General features: G+C 36.7%; 1 protein-coding gene across 1 annotated transcript in view; it reads right to left on the minus strand.

The window, feature by feature from the left end:
- Positions 1 to 959: 959 nt before the first annotated feature.
- Positions 960 to 17,104, minus strand: part of SLC1A2 (solute carrier family 1 member 2) — a 141,176-nt gene continuing 125,031 nt past the window's right edge. The window contains exon 11 of the mRNA XM_090032940.1: positions 960 to 15,656. Coding sequence (XP_089889066.1) covers positions 15,582 to 15,656 — 75 coding nt within the window. The 3' untranslated portion in view covers positions 960 to 15,581. The remainder of the gene's footprint in view (positions 15,657 to 17,104) is intronic.

The following is a 17,104-nucleotide window of genomic DNA, read 5'->3' on the forward strand; positions in this document are numbered from 1 at the left end:
AATAAATTAAAATGAAAAGCCCTTAGTTGGACAAAACCTGGGCATTAAGCATTATTTCACCTCACATTCTTTCACTCCTAGTCATATTTTAATAAATAATTTAGTCTCACAAGAATTCCAGGAAATGCTAGCCTTACTGAAAGAATATTGCAACTTCAACGAGCATGCGTTAGCAGATGCCCTTCAGTTCTGTATACTCTTTACTTAAGACCTTCTTTTGCAATGTGAGGAACTGAAATCTGATGGACAGAAAAAGTTTAGAAGATGGGTTGAGTAAATGATTATGTTTCTATTAGGAAAGGCACCAGATAGCAAATAATTATGCATGAGCGTCTAGTCGTATTGAAGCCAGGGAGAGATGTGGAGCTTGACAGGACTTCAAGATACTAGGATTTCACCCTGTAGTCTAACCATTCCAAATGGGAACAGGGCAAAATTTACAAGGATGCCTATTTGCCTGCCTTCACTGTAGCCTTGATAGACCTACCAAAACCAGCTGGCTTGGGGACTGATACAAGTATAGGACTCAGTGGAAGCTGTAAAAAACTAGATGAGAAATCAGGCAAAACATGGGCAGCCTAGCCTATGCTGAGCTCCATGCACTACTAGCAATACCTAGTCTAGCTAGTTCAGAAATAATTTGGCATGTTTACCCAAGCAATAGTTTCAGCAGTGACTTACTGCTTTCCTTTCTTTATCCAGAAGCAACATTCTGTCAGTGTGATAAACCAGGAAATTTAGATCCCTACTTTCCCACAGAAGAAACATAATATGGATATCACTGATGCCACCACCTTGCCCATGCTTGCCAAGGACCATCATCAGAATGACTGGATAATTTTATTTCCATGATGCATCAACCTTTGGCCCGCTGACGGTGCCAAAAAGTGAAAAAGAGCTTGTTGTGTGGATACCTTTCTACTGAGTTCAGTTCATGCAGGTCATGCAACAGACTTAGTGTTGGAGTTAATGACAGAGAAGTGAGAGGATTAAATTCACAAAGACATCTCAGCATGTTTGCACTATTATTTATGCTTGTCAAACCCAAGTAATAAAGCAAATAATTACAGATACCTTACATAGATATGACATCTGAGAAATACACTTATTCTCCAGTTAGTTTCAACACACCTGAAAGACTAACTAGCCATGCTGTCATATCCCCTCAATAATAAACCTCTGGAAATTCTTCATAAAACTAATGATGATGGACAAAATCTGTTTGGATGCATAAATGATGCTCAAATTAGAAAATGCTTTGTGTTGTGTTTCAAGAAGGCTGAGCCTTTGCCACGAGTCGGGTCTGTCTTTCTACAACAAACAGCGTATTCAAAGAATGTGATGTGCTCTGAAAATAAATCATGAGCGCTAGGTCAGTTTCTAGATTTGTTTCCTTCATGATGGCTGTAGCCCTTTCCATCCCCCTAGCAGACCCAAATCCAAATCTTTCAGACATGTCCTTTTAAATTCTTCCCTTTTCCTCTTGCCTTTATTTTTTTTTAATCTCGTCGTTGTTGAGAAAGGTGTAGAACATCACTTCCTCCAGGAGCTACCAGAGAAGTTTCCTGTGGGAACATTCCACTCTCTAATTAATTTATCTACCTATGTGAGTCATACTCAGCACCACAATACCTCAGTGACTGACAAAGATCGCTGAAACATAGATTAGACCAGGCACATTACAATAGTCTAGTTTCTTTCCTACTTCTAAGGAAGAGATATTGAGTGTTTCGTTCTCTGCATGCAGTGTCACAGCCTGCTGTCTCTGTATTATTCATACCATCTGGCACTTAATGTGGCACCTGAATCAGAGGTCCCACTGCATTTTACTTATTTGATTTACATGGTACTGTCAGAGTGATGTATTCATGATAATCCAGGAATTAGGCAAGAGGTAATGATTTCTTAGGGTGATGGACAAACTTCCAAGTTAGACAAGCATTCAGATACAAGACATACTCCTTCAGGTCAGCTCAGACTGCATAAAGAATATCTTGCATTCAAAAACTTGTCTATCTCTTATCCCAACTATGTAGTTGGTTCAATATGACCTATTATCCTAAGAAAACCTTGCATCTTCAATTTACATGTTGCCCTTCTAAACAAAGGCCCAGAACAGCATAGCGCAGCTCCTGTAGCCTGAGTATTTTAGATGCTATCCAATAATATATTTACTACTAATAATACTGGCCAGCCTGACTGAGTATATCTTCATCCATTAAAGCTGTCTTGCTAGCTTTGGGGGCACCTGCTTCTTTCAGTTTCATGACTTCTTTTCTGGTTTACTACTAGAAACAAAACAAAAAAATGTTTCTCAGGTTTAGGGACTCTGGTAGTCTCATTCTTTTCAAAATTTTTTTCATCACTGCTGTTTCCTTACATGCCCCAAGAAGAGTTCCAAAAAAGCTTTTTTGATACTTTCTGGGATACTCCTCCCAGCCCCCTACTGCAGGTTCACCAGTGAGTAGAAATCAAATAGTTAGTTGGCTGCTCAGTCCAATTGACAGATGGGATAAAGACCACAGTATACAAGTCAAAAACTCTTCTGAAAACATATATTTTTTACATGCATTATTTTATGATCCATCCAATTAGATATTAGAGCATGTATACACAGCCTAATATTATTGCTTTCCCTTGCATTTCTCTTGCTTTCTCTTGCATTAAAAAGACCATTTAAATTCTTTCCTACATTCCTTGACCCTATTGTCACCTTTCAGTGAACCAGGAAGCTACACCCTAACTGACATATTATGCAATAGAGAGTGTATGTATTAATCAGTTCTCGAATACTTAAGTCATTAGGGAAATTCCTAGACCATTAGGCAAACCTTAGTTTTGGGGACCTTAATAAATAACCCTGAGCCTCTGACTCAGCTAACAATATTATGAGCTACAGTGATCCACAATTTACTCTCTTTATGGCAGCTATTCCTTTCATAGAGAAGGGCTCTGTTAAAATCACACTGGAAATGGGTTTTTGGTTTATTATTAATTCAGAAGGAATAATGGTAAATTAACCTTGGAAATCCCCCAAGTGAATGCTGAATCTTCTTAACTTAGTAAGAGGTAAACCTGAAGTAGAGCAGGTTATCAAATCTCAACAATTAATATAATTTCAATTATAATAATTCTTCATCTTCCATTTCAATAATAAATATTTTAGCTTCCCTTTCAGACTTAGCAGCTTCTAGCACCTGTGACAATGATTCATTCCAGTAATATCTCCTATTATAACTCAAATACTAAATAAATTCTGCTTCAAAGACCTCCAGTGTTTCAGCTTGAGCTCCCCTTTTTTTCAGAAAACCTAATAAAAGCCAAATTTTAATTTTTAGTAGATGCTAGAATGAGGAGAAGTGACCATCTGCAGATGCTTTTTCAGCCATATGAAGGTTGTTTGTGCCCAAAAGCTTTCTAAGAACGATTATTTTAACTATTTAGTTGGTCTAATAGAAGATATTGGACTTACCCAAAGAACCTTGTCTGCCTATGTCCTTAGACCAATATGGCTACTACTTACACCCCTATAGTAACAGTATGTTCTCCATTTTATCCCTTTGTGAGTATCATCATAATTCAGCATTCTAGAGTGGATTCTGACAACACACAAACAGAGTGTTTCCTGACAGTTAAATGTTACTTATGTACTGAAAATATTTGCAGTATACAGTTTTGAGATTCTCCACAAATCCATCATCTACAATACCTAAATGATTCAGAAAAGAGGGGCAATCAGTTCATTCATTTTTATCTAAGCTAATATCCATTTTTTAAAATTGTAATGGAGCAATGGATGTCATAATGCAGACAGAAACCATGACAATTATGAATCAACATTTATTGATGATATGTACAGAAAAGGTACAACACTTAGTGAAATCTTGTATTCACTGATTATTTCCAGTATATAAAGAATGTCCAGTTTGTTTTATACATAAAAGTTACAGAGTAAGTTTACACAGTAAGAAAAGCATTAAAAGCAAACAGCTAAAGAAACTGTAAAGAGAGCGTCTGAACTACAAAAAAATATGGACTTAATCAACAAGGCATTCCTACTACATTATACAAGAGAGGAGCCCAGAGTTGGTCGAAAGTTTATCATTTGCATGTATTAGTATTTAAACAAACTGTGCTACAAATACTGTACAGTACATCGCCAGAAGTCCCAGGTGAACATTTTGAATCTAAGGAAAAGATCAAGCTTCTCTCTTGTTTTTCTTGCTTTTTTTACGTGAAACACTTAAAGTTCCCCAATCCTGAATGGATCCTTGAGGCCTGGAATTAAGCAGGAAGGAAATGGAGCTTTGTAGAAGTATTTAATTCAGATCATATTATGACGTGTCTCACAAATTACCCTCCTTGCAACTGCTTGAGCCAAACTGTAATCTCATTCCAGTTTGATACTGGTGCAATTCCTTGTACTTTAATGGAGTTACGTTTTAACTTTGAGTAAAATCAGGCTTCTTTTTCTGTGTTCAATCAGCTTCATCATATTGTGCATCTCTCCTGAGGTTTCTTAGATTCACTAAGAATCAATTGCACTTCACAGTACTTTGTTTTCAGCCCAGAAATGAGGGGGCTTTTCCCCCATATATATTCATTGATCTGAGTAGTGGTACAGGTTTTACAGCATCTCTGCCACTGAATATATATCATATGTATAATATATGTGCATCATATAAGACATGTATACTTTTATAAATAAAATAGATATAATGTACACCAAAGACATTATTTCCTTTTTCCTCTTTCTCTTAGCAAAGCATTCCATTTTATGCTTAATTTTCAGTAGCTATTAAAATCCTTATTTAACAACATGAGAACTTTTTTGTTTGTGTGCTCAGGATTCTAGGTATCTTTCCTCAGATTTTTCTTACAGATGAAACAAGGGTTGATGTTTTGCAGTGTAGGGCATTTTACAATTAACAGGCAAGCCTAGGCTTCTATTTAAGACTGAATGGCTGGCTCTGTCATTTCTTTGCACCTGTAGTCCAGCAGGAAATGAAACTAAATTAGAGGAATTTGAAAACGCTATTGCGTGATTTTGAATTCCATGTTGCAAGCTACACATTTTGCCAAAGATAGAGGCAGCATCTACATCTTTAGGAGAGCACAATAAGGTTGATTTTTTCCTTATAATCATTATGTGAATTCACACAGTGACTTACTAACCTTATGGAGCTACATTTTCAACATGCAAAGTATACAAGACAAATGTATTGCTGAACTAAATTAATTCTTCTACACATAGATTAATTCAAAATGTAATAACTATTGCATTCACGGTGCAGTAAATCCACACTGCAATCACTTTCGCTAAGTACCAGTTAAATTTACACACACGCACTTACACACAGTGCTGGTTAGATAGTTGAAAACTAAGAGTAAAATATTTACAATGACTTGGCTGCATATAGGATTTTGAGCATTATCAGAGCAAGATATGCATTGACATTTTGTTACATACATATAAATGCAATTACCAAACTATGGAAAACTATTTTAGTTAAATGGCTAAAAAAGAAAAAACAAACAAGCAAAAAAAAACCCAACCCAAAACCAGACAAGCAAATGAAAACAAACCAAAACAAAAATTCAAAACACAGGCCAAATATTATGCTACATTTCAATACACATCAACAAATTAAATTAAAACACTGCTATCTATACTGTATATACCATTTCACTGAAATTACACAGAGATAGCTACATTATCTACACAAAGTGCGGAGAGGCACTGATCATCATGCTTGAACAACCTGTCAAAACTTACATTTATAAGGGTTCCATGCTTAGACAGCTATTAGTAATTCATCTACTACAACTCTACCTTCAAATCTAATAAGAGAATATCCGATATATCTAATTTAAAAATATAAGGGGGAGATTTAAAAAATAAGGGTACATCAACCCACATGTGTATATATACCTACTGTGTATTTTATGTACTTAAGCCTCAAGACAGTCTCATGGCCCTACTAATTTCTGAAAATATATCTGCTCCATGGATAGGCGTTCTGTTCAGTACCCCCTTTGTTTTGCATTGTATGCCACGGACATGGTTCATTATACAAGGGACTTTGTTTGACATAATTTGTTTTTGATTTTTTACTAAGCTATTTACTCCAATCACTTTTCCTTATTAATTAAATATGCTTCATTAACGTCAAGTCTAACATGTATTTGCCTAACAAGAATAGAGTTGTATTAAAAAAATACCCAAAAACCCCCAAAGCAACAAATCCTTTATGTTCAGAACAAAAATATGCCATTTGTTCTCTTATAAATGTTTAAGAAGGCAGAAGGTATTTCTACACATGCAACACAACTGGAGTGGTCCCATAGTCGTATCACTGGTCCATTTGCTTGGAGGCAAAGTTAAGAGGCCAAGTACTGAATACCTTACACAGACTCAACTCATATGAGCTTTGCCTGAGGAAAATGGACTGAGTGTCTGATTATGTATTCTTTGCACATTGGAGTCTCCAAATGAATCGAACAGGAGTTGTAGGTAAATCAATTATGCAGGATCAGACCCTGAGAAAGATATCTATGATCTGACCAGGTAAAACCAGGTCAAATGTACAAAATGAGGGACAGTTGCCCAAGACAGTCAATCTAGAAGATTGTTCAGGATATAATAACATAGAGTGTGTACACACATCTAAGTCTACTTAAAATAAGGCGACTTACCTAAGTTGACTTAAGCCAAATTGGAGCGTACACACATACAGCTCCTTGATATGGTGGCAACCATTTTGTGAGCCATCCCCTGCAGAGTTGACTTAATGAGCATGACTTGGGATAATATACCTTGGAGGTGTATTATCTTGCACCGCATTTAAGTCAACTCTGCTCTACATATGTGTGTATGCTCTGACAGTTAAGTTGACTTTAAAAAGTTAAGTTGATTTAACTGTTAAAAAGTTAGTATGTATGTATGTACCCATAGTGTTCCATAATGAACTGCAGCATTTAAGGACACCTTGAAATTCTTAATTCCTACTTGCGTTTGTGCTTTATTAGTCATCACTAAATTTCTATTCTCAAGTTCATTAAACGTAATACAGAAAAAAATTATTGATTCTAAACGGTTATAAGAAATCTGATTTTGTGCTAAGGTATGGATTACCTGTAAGGAGGTTTTCTGTATCTTATATGGTCATATAGAAAATATTGTAAGAAAATATTCGTGTGTCTATAAATTACAGACACTAAGTAATTTAGTTCAGTCTACAATGTAGTTCTTTCTCATTTCCAGAAAACAAGTACAGACCCATAAAACCTATATTAATGGCTAAATCAGTTTTAAGCATATCATATTTAACAAATATAAATACATATGTAATTTCTTACTCATGCATTCTATAAATTACAGTTCACACTATAAACTGGATACATTAAGAAAGAAAGAAGGATACAAGTTAAAGGGAAGTCTATGGATTTTTGCTGACTTTTTAAGAAGAAAAGAGAGCCTGCAGTACACGAAAACGTACAAGCTTACACATTACATCAAAATTGGAAATACTCAAATCTACAGTATGGCCTGTGAAAATCACTTTGTAAATGCAAAATTTGCAAATGGTCTTCCAAACTGTAGAAAACAAATAGAAAAGAACAATACAAAAATCCCTGCAAACTACCCTAGTTATTTACAACGCTCTGTACAATAATTAGACAATCTAAGTTATGTGATGGTATCTCTGAAAGCAATCTTGTAGATGTAAAGGTGTATTTCACTGAGTATTTTTGTACATTTTGAAGAATCTCAGCATTCCTTTTTATTTTTGAAAATCAAACTAGAAGTATTAAATACTCCAAGAACAGCAGGTGATGGATCAATAGACAAATAGATAATTAAAGGAAGAATCAAGAAGCTGGTTGATGTAAGAAATATGCCTCCCTGTCTCCCAAACCTTTCATTAGCACATTTGGTAGTGACATCTCATATTAGCGAACAGATTCCATTTCTTGTTAATGCTATAACATTACCATATGGAGCTCAGGTTTTACATAAAGACTATGGTTTTAAATGCACTACTGCATTCCCTTAAGAATTGTAACTGTGGTAGCAGAATGCTGCCAAGTTTCTACATACCCGATAAAGAGGTCTTTTGGGGGAGGGGAAAAGACCTGGAGGGATGGGTCTATAGGATGTTGTGCCAATAGTTTATGCATATCAGAGTCAAAATAATTCTCAGCCCTGGGCTTTAGTGAAAAGTAGCAGCACTTTGGCTCATTGTAGCAGCAGATTTCAATTTTAATACCAAACAAGAGCCTAAGAAAGCATAGGGGGAAGCAAAGAGTAACTACCACACTACACCCAACTTTCTCCCTCCTTATTTATGCACCACTCCCATTGACTATAATGGAAGATTTGCTTTAAGTAGATACTATCACAGGTTCTGCCTGAGTTTTGCCCCAGGACTGTAGGGACTGGGTTCATGTAAGCTAAAGAATAGGGTTTCTCGTGAATACCGAACAAGAAGTTAACACTTTTGAAAGACTGCCTCAAGGTAAAGTTCAACAGATTTGTTTAAAATATCCTGTTTATCCTGATGTCTGCAGCTATAATCTGTGCATAAGAATTCTGCTAGTGAAAAATGAGTAAATGTCTTTTCTTCAATACCCATGTGATTTTTAGAAAAACATTCTTTAGTGTGGAATATATTCTCTATATAATGATAGTTCCCACACAACATCATTAAAAAGTCAAGCTACTACAGCAACAGCAGGTATAATAATGTAGTGAATGGATCCCTGGTTTAACTCTATTCCAATCAACAGAAGTACAGCAGAAATTAATTCAGATCAATGTGCTACAATTCATGACAAAAATCAATCTGAAAAATATTACAGTGATAGTTTAAGAGGTCACAGTAACACTGCTATCAGCTTTAGTCTTCTGGCTCATTGCAATACAATACTACAGTGCATTTTTATAAAGTGCCTTTATTAACTATTCTGTGCTTCTTGGACTAAACCCAAATGGAGCAAATAAAATGGAACTTAATCTGCTGAATAAGGTATGTGTTTTTAAATATTTATAAGGTTTTTCAAGCCTGGTACTAAAGTTTAGAGCCTTTTTAAAGGGCATTTAAAGAAGGCTGTAGATTTTAAAGTTGAGATTAGCAAGTGGTACTGTTTTCAGAAAATTGACTGCTTAAAGAGAACCCCATCTGGTGCTAGCATACATTAATTTGAGCACTGTTGCTTCTTGATGCAGCCTTTATTGTAAGGCAAGCAGTTTGTTCTGCTAATGATTATCAGCTATCAATGTTCTAGCCCAAGGATTCATGGTGAAAATGAATGGAAGACAAATCAGAAATTTACAGTATTCATAGATCTTAGAAAAAAAAAGAAAAGGAAATGAACTTTGGAATTCCATGTTCCTACAGATCCTGGCAGATACCATTTATTAGGATTCTGGATGGGAATGAACACTACCTATATCTTAGATTATAAAGAAAAAGATCATTGATTTTTATTTTTGGCGGTTTTTGTTCATATGCAGAATTCTAAACTTATTTCTGAATTTGAGTATAGGAGCTTTCCTTTATGGCACATTGGCGGGAGAGCCACCTTCACCTGGAACACCAAGCAAAGATCATTTTGGGGGGGTCACCTGGAATCAAGGCCCTCTCTACACCTGTAGGTAAAGGATCTAATGTGTGATCCACACAATCACTCCTCCTGGCACACCACACAGACAGCCAGGACTATGACTCCCTCACCTGACGGGGTTCTCAGTCCCAGCTGCACCACACAAACAGCCAGAACTAAAAATCCCTGTTAGGTGCAGGGGTTTCTCAGTCCTGGCTGTAGTGGCATAGCCAGGACTGAGCCCCATCAGGTGCCAGCTACTGCCTGGAGTACCCCTCTATACCTCTGCAGCTGGGAGACTGCATTGGCTGTGATCTTCCAGTCCCTTGTGCTCCCCAGCACCTGGGAGATCACAGCAGTTGCAGTCTTCCAGCCTAAGATGGATAGAAACCAGCTATAATGCTATTACGCATTATCAAGCAATGACTTTATAGCTGGTTGGGCCCTTTTAAGAGGCAATGGTTAATTTGCACATGTAGCCAGTTTAATTTTATTATGCATTAACAAGACAATTGTCCAATAGATAAAATGTGTAGAGGGGGCCTAACTGCACAGTCTATTTCCATTGGTTCAAGGAGGTAGGAAAGCTTCATTATTGGACTTTGAGCTTCCCTGGATTCTTTTATAATGCAAGAATTTAAAAACAACAAAAGATGACAACATGGATCATTAACTTAGTTGCAGTCAACATTATTGATTGCCTGACGGCATTTGCAAAACACATGAACCACAGTAACCCTATTTATGCCTGAATTAATCCTGCACAAGTTTAACTTCTAGCCTGCACTACTTTTCTTGTCCCCCACATAGGAGAGGGTAAAAATGTGCTTGTTGAAATGCTGATAACGTTAGAATTATACATTCCTTTGACTGCCCTACATAAAGGAACTGAAAACAGAATATTTCAAAGAGGATGACATGGGCCCCAGCATTAAATCCAGTCAGATTCTGCTCGCATTAAAATGGTTGACAAAATTCTCTTCCTTTTCTAGGAGTGTGGTTTCAGGGTTAAAATCCTTAACTAGCATTAAAGAGCGATGACGTATTAACAGTAATGAAGGAAATGGCAAGGATGAACAATAATAATCTTTCTCTGCTTTAATATTAATGGGATTTTTGAGTGAATAAGTATTCTACCTATAGGTGAATCAGACCGTCATTGAGGATGCTAGTGCATCTTGGAAGGAGCTGAACACTTGACTTAAGTGGGAGCTCCAGTTGACTTCAGTGGGAGCTTAGAGTGGTCAACACTTTGCAAGCATAAAAAACAGTTTTCCAAAGGAAAAAAAAAGTCTCACCACCTTCACTGAGAGGTGTATGTATTATCTTGTGATTTAGTTGGCATAATCCTTAAATGAGATTTATGTATCTTAATGCATAAATCCTGTGCAAACTTGTTTTACACAAAGCCAGTCATGTTTTTAGAAAGAAATACTGAAGAAGAAATTCAGTACTACCTGGGCTGGCTGACTCTTGAGATCAATTCCAACCCTGTGATTCTATGATTAATTCAGATTTCACTACAGTGTGCAACGGGCCTGGAAGAATATCACTGGAACAGACTAAGTAATAGTCCTGATTCAGCAAAGTATTCAAATATGTAAGTACATTTCTATCCAGAAAAATGCTTATGCATGTATTTGTTTTAAAGCATACTATTTCCTGAGTTTTCCCCATGATCTTATGCTGATGTCAGCATTCCAGGGAACACATATGTATCATTCATAAGTATGTAGGCAATTGAGGAAATCACTGACAGAAGACTAAGTAAAATGCCTGTAGAAAGAAATTTTAGTTCATATACCAACACCAAAAGCCTGTCATCTTCTGCTGTGCTCATCCCCTAATTTTGCTTTGCGGACACTAGAGAAATGAATAATGAAATTCAGTGCTTTGTAGGCCAAATGCAAAACCACTGTATAACACAATCTGAATAAATGAGAGAAGCCAGTAACAAGCATTGTCCACTCAGATATGAAATTTCCATTAGGTTGAGTGGCCAGTTCTGGGGGGTTTTCTTGTTTGTTTTGTTAAGTAGCAACCAAGCCTCAAGTGGAAGGGGCAAAATATAAAATTGTAGTCAATTGTGAGTTACATCTCCCAGAGTAATGGAAAGCTTTTTGATGATTAAATTCTGTACTTGTTGGAGCAAACCACATTAAGTCTATAGCTTGTGTAATAACAAAGAGTTTACGGAAAACAGTATTTCTCTATTGCTACACTTCTCCCATTTCCATATAAATAGAAGAATGTCATGATGATTATCTATTGAAACTTCCCTGAGTTACTGTAGCTACAAAAGTCTATTTTTGTGCAATCTGCTTTTTTTAGTCAAAAGAAAAGGCTGTGTGGGTAGAGTATTCACCTCACCCTCTATTAGTCCTGATCTGAAGAACACCTCCTTAAAGGGCAATCTGTTCACAGCTGATAAAGACAAGCAAATTCTGAGCTGCTCTCAGTGTGTAATTCTATGGAACTGCTTAGTTACATAGTGTTGCTCTCCTACATCTTTCCAGCTACTAAATTACTTTTAAAGACTGATAAAATACACTCATCAACTTCCTAATGATACATTTAAATGTAAGCACTTGGTAGCTGCCCCAGGGAAGGTAGATTTTCATGAATAGGATGGAAGGTGGCACACTTTGCTATTATGATATGGGCCATGCTTTGAACATGTTTGTGAATCTCAGCTATATTTCAGTATTCTGTTCTTGGTTATAACTACTACTTAGCTTTAAGAGAATTAAACTTAAGGTGAGCCAACATGCAAAAAATAGCTATGCTAACTATAATACATTTTAGAAAGTACTGGAACAGTCTTGGGAGCTTTTCATGTGGGGGACAGGGAAACAAAACTTTTATTCCAATCCAGACTAGGTTCCTGATCTTGAAAAGTTCAGAGTACTTACAATTTTCCATTAATTACGTTGAACACCATGGCATCTTTTTCTTTTCCCTTTTCTGGTTATGTCTACAATTTTATGAAAAGCAAAGCATGAGTACATTTGTAGGTTTGCATTTTTGGGTGCCAGAAGGATAAGAATAGGATCCTTTCAAACACCTAAGTATTTCACAAGACACATCAACATGTGCAATTAGGGTGGAGCAATTAACTCTGTTGCAGTTCACACTGGAGTTTAATGCTCCTGGGCACAGCATTTGCGTGTATGCCTGGATTCACAGCGTATTGAGCTGAGGCAGAGCAGCTCCAGCTGGCAGTGGGCCCTGGGGATCACCTGTGAGCCTGGGACTGCTCCAACCCAGCTCAATGTGCTGTGAAAGAGCTGGCTGGAGCATGAGGGTGCTATAGTGCAGGGCTAGCCAGCAGGCAGACCCTGCACTGTAGCGTACTTGTACCCCAGGCTACTCCATCAGTGTCTACATGTGCATTTCAGTGAAGTAACTCCATCACAAGATAGTACTTGTGTCTGGCAGTATCATCCTATGGTGGAGTTATTTAGTTTACTCTGGCCTAATAACACTGCACATGTAGACAGCGACATTTTACTACAGAGCTAATTGGCCAGCTCCACAGAAAATGTCTTGTGTAGACACGCCCACTGAAGAAGGAAATAGTCCTAAGGAATCAAATAGAAAATGATGCGTTTGTTTGAAACCATCCTATAGAGTATAATAGAAAAATCTAGCACTGCTACAAACATCTAAGTTGATTCAAAAGACCTATAGAAAGATATTATCTTTTATTCAATTCTATAGGTTTTCACGGTAAAGTGTATAGGGCATGTAGCGGTTTAGTACCTATTAAATTCTCTAGGATATTTTGGTTAGGATGGTAGTAAGAGGATGTCAATGGAGCAGAAACATTCACAATGAATATTTCCCACACAACAAATACAGGATTAGTGACTCTGTTGACTTGATCCTGCAGATCATTAATCATGCAAATAGTCCTTATTGGTTCTGGTCAGTGATTTGGTGGAAATCATACAAACATAGATGCAGAGCATGAAAAACAAAAAATCCAGTCAGATTAACATTTAAACTCAGAAATTGATTTTACAGGGCCAAATACAACTAATATGTGCACGCATTTTACATCCATAGCAGCTATGTCCATGGGCTAAGGGTAACATATATCTATAAACACTCCCCCTTTTTTCTTTTAAGTTTCAGATAAGTTCATGGCCTGGTCAACTCAGAGAAAATTTTTAAACATACACACGTTTCATGTTACACACAGGCAGTTTGCTCAGTGGGCAGGGTGTCCCTGGATCAGATCTGCCATTGAACACTATGAGTGATTTTCACCTATATCTTTCTGAATACTTATGGTTACAAAGATTTGTTGACAAAATATCTTCTTATTTATTCACAGGCTTTGTTCTTTACAGTCATTACTTTTCAGAAAAAAAAGAAATGAATACAAACTGTTACTTCACATCAGAGAGATAGGGTTTCAAGTTACTGGCCTAAATCCTGAGTTCCTGGTTTCCTCCTTGACTCAGTCCCAACCCTAGCCATTTTTCTTATAGATTTCAAATCTGAAATGTGACTGACTAATAGCTTCTTTATTAAACATGTTGGCTCATACATGAAATGTTCAGAGAAGGAAGACAGTTATCACTTTAAGTTAAGTGTTTCATAGACGCATCAGTAAACTGATGTGTGTTAAGCACCATTAAATTTTAACATGTTACACACAATTATTCATCCCCAACAAAACACGTTCAGTAGTGATCTGGGGCCAGATCCTAGTATTCTTCCTTATGTGAATAAAACCTTCTTCCCAGAATAGTCTCCTGGGGACTACTTGTGGGTTTGGGTCGTATTCAGTGGGAGCGACCCAACCTTCTGAAGAAAGGTGGTAGGGGCTGATCTTTATATAGTTTATAGGAGGTCCATATAAAGAACACACGGGTAACATTTTCAAAAGGATCTGAGTGTGTCAGGAGCCTGAATGCCTGCAGGTCTTAGTGTCATAAGGTATAAATGAACACCTTGTAAACTAATTTCAGTTGAACATTGTGTGTTGATTGTTCAGTAATAATCAAATTCAGCAAGCCGTATTCAATCAGAATTGTAGCTGAACAAACTGGTCAGGATTTGGCTTCACCTCAAATTTATTGTGGGCCCAACTGTAACCCCTTTATCTATTCTGAGTAGTATCTTACTATATGAGTAATTGCATGGCAGTGCATGGGACTGTGTGTGGAGGAAGATAGTACTGAGTGTGATAACGGGGGTGGGGGATGGTACAGGTGAGCCCTGCAGTGCAACAAACTGTATCTGAATATCAACAAATTCTGAGTGACATTAATAGTTACAATATATCATTGCTGATGGATGTATGGTATCTTGGATGTATAGACAGTATTGATTTTAATGGAATTACACTTGGAATGAATTTAGCCCCCAAATTGAAATGAAACACTTATACACTTAATTTAAAGTGTAACAGGAATATAACAATTCAGCATTGCCCAAGACAAGGCCTAATGATCATTTAAACAGACAGAAAACACTCTGTAGACAGTTAACATTGTAGCTAAATAATGTTAAATACATCAAATGTATGCCGCAGTACTGATTCATATGTATGTCACAGAGATGCTAACAACACTTTAAGGTTTATATGATACTATGTTTGTTACCCTGAGTCCCTGGTGAGAGCCATACTGGCGTGTTGATCTTTTCATTTTGCAGCATCTACATTCTCTGTGTCTTGAGTGAAAGGGGAAGGCGGGTGAGAATGTACCTCTTTACATATAAAGTATTCCCCAGCTGCATCCATTCAAACAGTGACACAGGGGAGATAGATGGTTATGAGTTGTTATTTGGCAAAAAACACTTCAGCTAAACAATGACTTTATGAGCTCTTTGCTAAGTTTCAGCTAACAAACTAAATAAGCAGAAACCTTAGATGTTAAATAAAAAGAGAGCAATCTTCTTTAATCGTTTACCATAAGACAGCTTCAGGGGCTTATTAAAGATGGAGCTGGAATTCTCTTCCCTTAGTTTTCACGTTTCCAAGGCTCTTCCTCAACAACACTGAAGTCTGCGGATTTGCCATTGGTTGCCAGTGTTACCTGCAAGTAATTATCATTGACATCTAACTTAAAGACCCAAGGCACTTCAACGAGAAAAGTTACAAGTTAACAGGAGAATCGTGATATTTACAGGAATTGCATACTCTATGCGTAAAAAATTCCAAATTCAAGATGATTTCCAAACTTGGGAGGAAGTATATATACTTATATATAGTATACATTTAACACTGACTAAAACATTAGTAAAAAAATAGTCCAGGCTTTCTGGATTTTTTTTCTCTTGGCTGTTTAATTTTCATAAATATTTCAGCTTAATCTTCCTATTCTGTCCTTTTCATATTTCTCCCAACTTGCAAGAAAAAAACGTTTATATTTCTTTAACATGGAATAAATAAGATTCATTAGCATTCAAAAACAAGGCAGGATATCTGCTTCAGGGCATGGAGGAATGTGAAAAGAACAGACTGATACACAGACGCACATGCACACGCACGCACACACGCACATGCTACAGAAACCTTTAAAAAGTGGCAGAACCACTGCTTCTCAAAGAACTAGTTTAAAGCAGTATTCATCTGGCTATTATTTATGATCATGCATGCGAAAGGTTTAGCTATGTAGCTACACTTAAGCCAAGCAATTCTTACTTTACAAACAGAACAACAAAACACAATTATAACAAAGTTCACGCTACAATATCAATGATATAGCGTTGGCAAAAGCTATAACTGTTACTCTTTCAGTTCACAGGAAATACTGGTTGGTGCATTATATCCCAACAGTCATGGGAAATGATTAAGAGGAGACATTTCTGGTGGAAGGAGCCAGAATAACTGTTTATTTGGCTAAGTAATTATGAACTGGACCTTTCCATATTTAGGGGACTTTCATTCAACTCTAAATGGACAGCCCACTCTTTCCTAGCTTACCTTCTGATTTACTGTCTTCAGCTTCATAGAAAAACTTACAGACAGGACTGAATTTCCATGTGATGGGTAAACTGGATGTATGGAAGCAGTGGGACATGGATACATAACAAAATGCACCAATGTTTGAAATAGTCAGTTTTCTCTTAGGTAGTGGTGAGAAAAACGCATGCAATTACAAACACCACAACTGGAACTGAAAACCACATAACGTGAAATGTGTTCATAAAAAAAATACAAAAATATCATGCAATAACAGCCACTTTACCCCAATATAAAGGTAGTCTACTTAATATAAATATACATTGCCTGTGCAAATCTATCTACTACAGGAGCTATCCTGAGTATATTACAAGAAGTAAACAGAGATGAGAGGTTAATATTATTAGCTATTTAAAACTTTTAATTAGAGTTTCAGCGAACTTTTCTCCCCTCCAGTGAATTTTGCAAGATTTAGAAATATCTCTTGAAGCTTGAGACCTAACTATTTTTGATCCTAAAAAGCTCACACTGTGTCAGTATGTGGACCATTATATGTATTGAAAGTGCTTTACAAACATC

Source organism: Crocodylus siamensis, chromosome 2 (genome assembly GCF_052110815.1).
Source record: "Crocodylus siamensis isolate JL-2025a chromosome 2, ASM5211081v1, whole genome shotgun sequence".
Lineage (NCBI taxonomy): Eukaryota > Metazoa > Chordata > Crocodylia > Crocodylidae > Crocodylus > Crocodylus siamensis.